Source organism: Gymnoscopelus microlampas (genome assembly GCF_963454915.1).
Source record: "Gymnoscopelus microlampas genome assembly, chromosome: 16".
Classification (NCBI taxonomy): domain Eukaryota; kingdom Metazoa; phylum Chordata; class Actinopteri; order Myctophiformes; family Myctophidae; genus Gymnoscopelus; species Gymnoscopelus microlampas.
This window is the reverse complement of record NC_139953.1, coordinates 24,687,419-24,697,287: the sequence shown is the minus strand read 5'-3', so window position 1 is coordinate 24,697,287 and position 9,869 is coordinate 24,687,419. Positions and strand designations below refer to the sequence as shown.

At 38.9% G+C, this 9,869-nt stretch overlaps 1 protein-coding gene across 1 annotated transcript in view; it reads right to left on the bottom strand.

Annotated features, from left to right (window-relative positions):
- The window catches only part of LOC311062904 (uncharacterized protein), a gene marked incomplete at both ends in the record, with an annotated part of 10,893 nt that extends 2,081 nt beyond the window's left edge, over positions 1-8,812 (bottom strand). The window contains 5 exons of the mRNA XM_084082123.1: positions 2,369-2,501; positions 3,269-3,394; positions 4,661-5,236; positions 6,016-6,525; positions 8,647-8,812. Coding sequence (XP_083938249.1) covers positions 2,369-2,501; positions 3,269-3,394; positions 4,661-5,236; positions 6,016-6,525; positions 8,647-8,812 — 1,511 coding nt within the window. The remainder of the gene's footprint in view (positions 1-2,368; positions 2,502-3,268; positions 3,395-4,660; positions 5,237-6,015; positions 6,526-8,646) is intronic.
- Positions 8,813-9,869: the final 1,057 nt, after the last annotated feature.

The window sequence follows — 9,869 nt, the reverse complement described above, 5'->3', positions numbered from 1 at the left end:
AGGATATACTGGCCCACCTTTTCAAATGCCTGTGTGTGTGTGGTATCCATGAAAGCCAGTGGAATGGCAAACAAACAGAAAACAGCTGGGTGGTAAAAGGAAGGGAGAGGATCCAAACCAGACTAGAGGTAAATGTTGGACTGTTGACTGACTACCTCACACAGACATAGCAGACAGGAGAGTACTGTTGTCAGTGGTGTTTCAGACAAAAGAGTAAACCCATTCCAGGGCAAACACGGTGCCCTTTTTCTTCCTTTGGATTTATGTTTTTTTGGACAATGATTGAGGTGTGAAAAGGAAGTAGTGGTAACCTGTAGGCTACAACTAGTAGCATTCTGTAGTGCCTAAATTAGTTCATCAAGGCAGGGCACTTGCCACTTACACAGATTTGAAAGTTATTCATTCATTTATGAAATAAAATGTAAAAAGAACTTCATCTGACCTGTGATCTTTCAAATTATTTCTGTAAAGTCATGGTACATTTTAACACATTGTTAATAGAAATATCAGTTCCTCACTAAGATATTTTTTTCCTTTCCTTTCCTATATTGGCACAGAGTCATAGGATTTCAGAGTTATATAAAATGCACGGATATAATATCTCTTTTGTATCATCACTTACATTTTTGGGACCAAGGTGTTGAATCTCCCAAAGCCCTGATACTAAGCTAAGCTGTTGGCACTACATTTCTTCTAAGGGGAAATGACCCCTGTGACATTTTGCTTTGGGTACAGTATGCTTCCCATACATCAACTGTCGACGTAACTGAAATTATACAACTGAATATCCTCCTGTAGACATATTAAGCTATGTTTGTGAATAGTAAAACAGTACTTCAAAATAGTACTTGTAATGTCAGGGTTTACAAACATTGCAAATGTTTAAAAGAAAATATAGGCAGCCCCACAACATGTCGGACAATTTCGTTTTCATGTTCATTTTCAGTGGATAATAAAAAATACAGGTTGGGTCTTTACCATGTGTGATAATACGTGTATGCAATATTTTCGAATATTTCCTAATCTCTCCAGTGATGCTCACGGCTGAGTGAAGCTCACGGCTCACTCACCTCATGGGCTAATAAACCTACACAAGAAACATGTTTGTGATTTCTCTATTGTTCAAATTTATTCCCTTCTGTACATGATCAAATTTGAAATATTACATGTCACATTTACAGGAACACAGTAGATCAAGTGCTCTCTTTCTTACCAAATAAATTCAAATTATGCATAGTATTTAAAGAAGAGCATAGGATAAAGTACAGATACAAATTGATTGCAAGAGCTTATACAGCTTATACAAAAAGCGTACGAAAATAATGTAGCATTTTTTCATGACAGCTCATGCAGAGAGGTTCAATTTGAGACATTTTCGTCTAGGCCTAACACACATTTTCACACAGAAAACAAATATAAATCTGTCAAAACAGGATATTAATTTCTAAATGATACATTTATCTAAGAGGCTCATGGCAAACCAATAGAAACAATATACAACATCATTGCTTATTACACATTATTCCTATATTAGTTATTTGGAGGATATTTTGTAAATACTGTATATCTGACAGCAGATTGTCAACAATATCAGACAATGGTGCACTTTCAGTCATCATATATTCAAAGTGATCTGACGTTCCAGATAGTTTATTTTTTACCAAATTGTTACCAAATTGTGCCACATAGGTTTTGTGCGTCACAGCTCCAGATGATCTGTGGTTGAACATTCGAGGTAGAAGGAGCTACATGCTTGTTTTGCAGTAGTCCGTGGCTGTGACGCTGACAGGAAGCTCCCAAGCTGACACTGCAAGGCTCTGCAGAGGGTAAATAAACAAGAGGTCAATCTATGGGGTGGAAGCATTTTAACACCAATCATCTGTGACAGAATGTATTTATCCTTACCACTATGTCTTCCTTTACGCACGACCCACCATGTTCTCAATCTGCTCCACTCTGCTTGTCACATCAGCTAGTGAAAACAGTCAAGGAAATTAATTTAACTTAGTGAGGTAGTTTGCTTAAACATTTATGGGGAAATGATTGCTCACGTTAACTCGTTCAACATTTTAAATGGTTGCCCTTTCGTACTTTACTATGTGAAGGTTATTCTGGGCGGTAATAGTTCAACTTCTGTAAAAATCCATTGCCTTTGGCATGATGACAAATGTTTTTATTATCAGGTGTAATACACGTTATACTGTTAAGTGTGTGTGTGTGTGTGTGTGTGTGTGTGTGTGTGTGTGTGTGTGTGCGCGTGCAACAGAGAGTATTTCCATTAAATTCCTATTACCACGAGAGGATCCAAAATGCTATATGCGCTGGCTACTGTATATCATGTGCTGTGCTAAGGGAATGCTTCTAATACGGTGATTCCAGTGATATGACAACAGAAAGGATATATTTTGCTGTGAGTTGCAGGATGGCAGCTTGTGTCTGCTTCTGGAAAGCCAAACGGGCCTCGCATTTGCAGGGGTCCTCCACCACCACCACTTTCACCTCTTCACCGGCATGAAAGTGAAATTCACATTAGTGCAAACTGTGCAACAGATTATTTTAAAAAAACGAAGTATGCACAATACACGTTTAAATCAGCAGTTAATTTGACTCTGACATCAAAACCTTGACCCAAATGGCCCCCGTCCATTTTTACACTCTCAAAGTTAAACATGTTACTGTGGATGGTTACTGTGTACCATACTGTGTACCATCCACCCAACATTTCCCTACTAGGTCACAAACCAATAAATGAACCAACAAATGCAAAACAAATACTGTATGTTATTGTGGATATATACGTACATAGATGGGAATATTCTACTAATCAACAAACCAGATGCACAAACACATTCCTTATCATGAAGGTTCTGCTATTGGTCTTGAATGAGCAGCCATACATACCACGGACATCTTACTGTTTCACTAATGTTCTCTGATTGGTAAAACTAATAATGAGGTATGTGCCATCTGGAAAGGCTGTGATAAGTAACACATTGCTGTGACAATGCTGCAGCAACTCCGCCAGTGTTACCAGCTCATTGTCCAACAGAACCAACAGTGAATGTAAGAGTCAAGGATTATGCAACAGTTGGTTCAGCAACAAGCATTGCCATTGGTGCCCCGCTTAAAAGCCAAATACATAATATATATATTTCTTCACAACACATCTTCTGACCAACCATTATATCTCCCCAAACTGTAAATTGTCGCACACTGGTCAGAGGAGCAAAAGTCATAGTCAGAACCACAGTAACCTTTATGTTCTTACGTTTCAGGGCACATGTTTTCATGTCCTCGTTCAAGATATAACCATTCCGGCACTTGCAGTAATACGAAGCGTTGCTGTTGACACATATGTGCTCGCAGTCATGTCCCATGGCACAGGGGTCCACACCTAGAACAAGCCAGGGTTAAGGGATAGCGATGTAAAGCAGGAAGCATGGGTACAATTTCATAGGATGGCATGTTGTTAGGCATCTCTAGGTGGTACACTAAAAGTAATTGACAATATTAAAGGCTTCTGAACTTATAGAACCACACTGATTCACACATATATGTTTAAAATTGGTTTAAGATGTGTTAAAAGTCTCACTTTCAATGGATGGCAAAAGACTATTTGGATTATTGTTGATTATTTTTGACCTAACATTTTGACACACCCAGTTTTGATGAAATTGTAGATACTTAGGACACTTTTGTCTGAGTTTGGTGGGCAATATTGTGTAAAGGTGTATGTACTCAGACGTTGCCATGTTGACAGCTTTGCATTTCATGTCACATGATGTCAGGTAGACAATCTGATGCAATCATACACCTTCACGCCGTCTCAACCATGGTCATTTGCATATGGATTAGTGCACCATGAGTTGTACGACGAATAAACAAAACATAATTAAACTAAACTACAACATAACAATGTAACATCAACAAATAAGGACAGGCCGGTCAAAGTCCAGACACATACATGGAAAAATGCATGTACAGTAGAGCCTCATTTGTGCGAACTTCTACAATCAGATAAACGGTACAGGCTGCAGCATCAAATCCATAGTAAGGAGATATGTGTAAATGTGTAATTGTTGACATTTTTATCTTGTGAGAAGAAACCTTCATCCACAAATATGTTTTTTCAATGGGAACAGGTAATATAAATAATTAAATGTTAAATGCATTTTTTTTTTTCATAAGTTATAGTCAGCAATTTCAATTCATTTCATTCAACTTACAATCCTGAGTGATTATTGGTGAGGCTCTACTGCATGATTAAATCACTGGAATTATTTCATAATATCACATTAAAAATAACAAAAGTTCAAAGCATTGACGATGCTTTGTTACAAGTTTGTGATTTTGACCAACACTTTACAGTGGGATTAAATTAACAAATAGAAGCTACTATTAACACATCTGCAGTCCATGTGGGGGTGGGGATTATATTATTTGATTATTTATTATAATTTTATTTAGTTTTATATTTGTCCACATTTTACATACGTACATACCGAATGTGGTGTACACTTGACCACATACTTTTGTTTTTAATCACTCAATATAATTTATGAAATGTTCATCGCCCCCTGTAGACTGAAGATGTCCACTACTGAGGAACTACAACCTATGTTAGCAGGAGAAAGGTCTCCTCCGCTCCTCTTAGGCCTACCGCACAGGGTCTCCCGAAACTTGGAGGTGAGCTTCTCAATAACGCCATAGGTCTCCACGTAGAAGACGTGCTCCTCCAGAGGAATGCTCGCCATCTGTTGCAGGGAGCGCATGTCGGCACGGTCTACCCCAACGGCATAGATCTCAATGCCCGAACCACGGGCAGCAGCAGACACCTCCTCCACCTGGTCTTGAGGTCTTCCATCGGTCACGATGATCGCCACCTTAGAGATGTTCCTGGGACGGGGCCGTGCACCAGACTGCACTGTGAAGGCTTCATTCATGGCTGTCTTAATGGCAAGTCCCGTCATGGTGCCGGCTGCTAGGGGCTCGATGTTGGAGATGGCTTTCTTCATGTCGAGCACATTCAGGTGGTCTTTGAGAAGGAACTCTATCTTGACCGTGCTGGCGTAGTTGACTACAGCCACTCTAGTGGCATCTGCTCCCACCTCCAGTGTGTCGACCATGTCAGCCAGGAATATCTTCACCTTCTCGAACTCACCGGGACGCACACTCCGGGAACTGTCAATGATGAATACCAGATCCAGTGGGCGGCTCATGCACTGTTTGTCTGTTTCTGATGATCAACCAAAGGCACTTTAGTTCTTTTCACACTAAAAGCCAAATGTGTTATTCAATGAACAACATTCATTTAGTTTATTTGTTGACATCTTTCAGTTAGAATGGTTCTGTTATAAAATCCAGGGCTGAATTTTGTGAAAGATTGTTCAAATTGTTTTGGGATGCATAACACAGGGTCTTCGAGTAACAGAAGGAAGCTGTTGGCTCTTACGACCAATAGTTGTGCATCGCTGCAGTGGTAAAATGACAGACAGGTTAGCTTCTAGTGAAATGATATAGTATGTCATAGGAGAGCATACTGTATCTTCTGCGGTAAACAGTTCACCACAGACTTTTCATAGATCATGTTTGTTTCTCATTTCCCTGAAAGCAAAAGATGCCCGGCTAGCCTCAGGTGAGATCCCCCAATGATCTCTCCTGTGTTTCCCTTCTCTACTTTCCTCACAGCTTCCTACAGCAGCAAGTTAAGACGATTCTGTTCTTATTTTAGGTTAAGTAGTTTTAACTGTCCTATTTCTCTGGCCTTGAGCATTGCAGCTGTACTTGTTATATTTTTGCTTTGCAACTCATTAAGTGTATGTTTTTTTATTTTAATTTTAATCTCACCTCCCTGTCAAAATTAAAAGCATTTCATAGACTGAATTAATTAGATCTCTTCAATAATGTTATTTGCACATCACTATCAGTTGTCAAATGAAGTCAAGAAAGCCGACCTGGAAAGCAGTGAGGTATATTGGTTGGGTTGCAAAATAAACCTGACTAGGGATATTCTACCTGGACTGATGGTGGTGATGATGCCGCTTTGGGTACTGACCGGTAGCATCAGGGGAGTGGTGGTCTCCACTGGTGGCACAGTAGTGGGTGCCAATGTAGTCACTGGTAGAGTTGGTGGCACAGTGTGATGGTATACCTCAGTTGTTGCTGGCAGAGTTGGTAGGGTGATGGGGAGGTATACCACAGGGGTAGTTGGCACTGTAGGTTCTGGCTTAACCAGTGGTGTAGATGGGCACGGACCTTTAAATTTATAATGACCCACTGCAGGAAATGGGCCTTTGACTCTTTGGTGGTGGGCTACTGGTGGAGATGGGCCTTTAAATAAGTGGTACATATGTGGCTGCAGTGGCCCCTTGAAATGATGGTGGTATGGTGGCATAGGGACTAAAGGTCTGTGGTAAGTTGCTGGTGGAGATAGAGGGATGGGTCGATACGCCAGCTGTGGTGGCATCCTTGGTGGCTGGTGGTGGTGGTAATGATACCCTCTATACCTGTAATCACTGCCATGAACTATGGGCCACCAGGAAGGAGAAGCGATAGAGCACATTAGTATGTTGAAAGTAGTGCAAGTTGTCTTTTGTGTATAATATACTACTACAGCTTACTGAATTTTAGTAAGCCGTCTGTGTAGTACATGATTTTTAAGGGCAGAGATAAATTATTAGTCGAAGCATGAGTATATTTTCAGCCGTGTGTGTCGTTTCATACAAGCTGATGGATTATAAGGGAGGTGCTTGTGAAACTAATTCAGTTGTTGATTTCATGCATGTATTCTTGGTATTGTGTACTTCTGTTATAGACTAATCAATAGTTAAATTCGCCAAAAATACTGAAATATGTTCAAGGTAGGGTAAGTGATTTACTTTTGTTAAAGTAAGTGTTAAATAGCTCTATATTCGTATAGTAGGCTACTCATTGCTATAGAGTGTTTGTTCAGTAAAAGGAGTCTCCCATGTCTCTCCATCTCTTTATTAAATGGAAAATGCATTTTCAGTGCTCTCTCCTGATTGGCTTAAATGTTGTCACCGACCTGAAAATGTACTTGTATTCTATTTACTAAAGAGCTGGAGAGACCCCTGTGACCGAACAAACGCTCTGTAGCAATGATTACTATCAGAATATAGTACTTTAACCTTTTAAGAAAAAAATAAAAAATAACAAGAAATATCACTTACTCTACCTTTTTGGCCAATTTTCAAACTTCCATGTTTTTAGTAATTTCCATAGCTTTACAACTTCTTCAAAAACCATTAACCACTTGAGCATCCATATTCTGGGGGGGACATTAGCCAAAAATAGCCGATCTAAGGAATGCCTTGTGAGCTTGTAGATCTCTAGAGTTGGTAGGGTTTAGATTTAAGATATTTTATGTAGATGGAAAAAAGCAATTAAGCCTAGAGTTGCAACTCAGGTCCATTTTATTAAGAATAGAGGGTTTAAGTGGTTAAAGGACAAAATACTGTAAATGCTAAAAAATATTACATGAAAATTACATTGGCTTCGCTTTGACATAAAGCATGCATTGGCTAGAAAATGAAAAGGTTATAACTGAAACTGTGATAGAAAAGTATCCTAAATGGTACTGGGATAGGTGGGCACCAAGGAAGAGTGGGCAACTCTGTGTTAAATTGGCTATTTTCCCCAAAATGTTAAAAAATAAATAAATTGTGAAATGTTTTTAAGTAAAGTTAAGCATACATAATTAGAACATGCTTAAAGGGTAAGACCACTTTGGTAGAGGTTTGGGTTGTGTAGTTACCTTGCCATGATGTAACTCCAAAGGTGGGCAAGAAATCAAAAATAATTGCTCCATTGATTAGAAATTGATAATTCAAAATATGCTCCTCATTGACTTACATTGTACGGTAAAACAGCTCTCAAAGTCACTCTTTTAGCACATAAATGAACCCAAACATAGCTGATTCAGACAATATAGAGCATCACCAAACCCAGTACTGTTTTTTGTTTTAATAAAAATGTCAACTTCCTGTTGATTTTACTATTTGAAGATCTGGATCCGGATCCGCCGATCCAGTCCGGGTTTTCTACTTAATTAAAAATGGCAAAATCAACAGGAAGTTGACATTTTTATTTAAAAAAAAAACAGTACTGGGTTTGGTGATGTTCTATATTGTCTGAATCAACTTTGTTTGTGTTTGTTTCTGTGCTAAAAGAGTGACTTTGAGAGCAGTTTTACCGTACAATGTAAGTCAATGATGAGCATATTTTGAATTATCAATTTCTAATCAATGGAGCAATTATTTGTTATTTCTTGCCCACCTTTGGAGTTATGGCAAGGTAACTACAACCCAAACCTCTACCAAAGTGGTCTTGCCCTTTAAAACATTCGACAATTAAGGTCTAATATTTCTACAATTGCTACAAATTGCTACAGCAGTCATTTTGGGGCGTAAACAAGAAGTTGAAGGATAAGATTAAGTCTGATAATGATGTACCATGCATGTTAACATCATGTATACTTTACAAAACTTAAGACAAATTTTCAACAAATAGAAAATACATTTTGGACAAAATAGCCAATTTTACATCGAGGTGCCCAGATGTCCTAGTGCCCACCTATCCTGTATCCTCATAAATCTGTAGGGTGAGCCAGCCTACAGTACAACTTACTGGATGGGTTCAGGGTCCGATGCGGTGGTCTTTCAATATTTCTGGTCTGTGCAAAGCTTTGAGCAGATAGTTGCTGATGATCCATTCCATCAAGCATGTATGTTGCCAATACATCAGGCAACAGAAGTGAGATGCAGTAGCAGAGACTCCAGAATATAGACTTCATTATGGTACAGTACAGTATAGTAGCCTAATGATCTGTTCAGCAGAAAGTATATGATGCTCTCAGCTCGGACCAAGGAGGGGAGACACATTTGAGGAGCGTTGACTGCAATACGTCAACCTTTTTTGTCCAATCCAGACGCGGAGCGAATAGCCTGTCATTTCACGAGGTCATGTCAACAACATGTCCATCTCCACTCTGCAGTTGGAAGGGATCAGTTGTTAGCAGTGTGGTAATGGAAGAATAATGCCTACTCGCATGTAAAGTAAAAGTATCAATACTGCAATGCATAGCCTACTATTACCTGCCAACCTCAGACCGTCCGATAACAGGATCTTTTTTTCCAGGGGCGGGGGGGCAGGATTTTTTTTTAACAGAGTAGATGTAATTTCCTGTATTCTGGTGGATTTTCGGAGTTTGACACTTTTATCAGGCTTGACTTACATGGGATCCATTAAAAAGTTAAAAGTAGCAATAAAAGAGCTGTATTTAATAATAACATTTTGCTGTTTTTTTTGTCGATCTGCTGTTTTCGCTATTTTAGAATGTTTATGCTGAAAAGTAACAGTTTTGGCCATAATGAGGTTTCTGCCTGACAGACAATAATTTATATTTATATTGTAGGCTAGCCTACATGCAGAATTGCTGCTATACGAAAATGTATTGTTACTGCACTGTTACTTATTTTTATTTCTATTTGTAATAAAATGTCACTGACATCACAAGGTATTCTTCATATTACGTATTACGTGCATAATCAATATGGTAACATCTTGTGCAAATGAGCCATGCGGTCGAATGTAAACAAACCGCCGTCATGGATGAACTTCAACCTGGTGTTTGCACTTTCTCCATTTTTGACCCTTCATCTACATTGAACCCGTGACCTTCTGCTTGTACTTGCAACAGACTATTTCTACATTGCAGCAATGTAAAAAATAGTCTGTTACAAGTACAAGTTCGGTATTCAAAATGTAGGCCTACTTGACTAAAAGTAAAGGTAGCCTACTCGTTATGCAGAAGGTCCCATAACCATTTCACAAGTTTTTAAATGTTTACA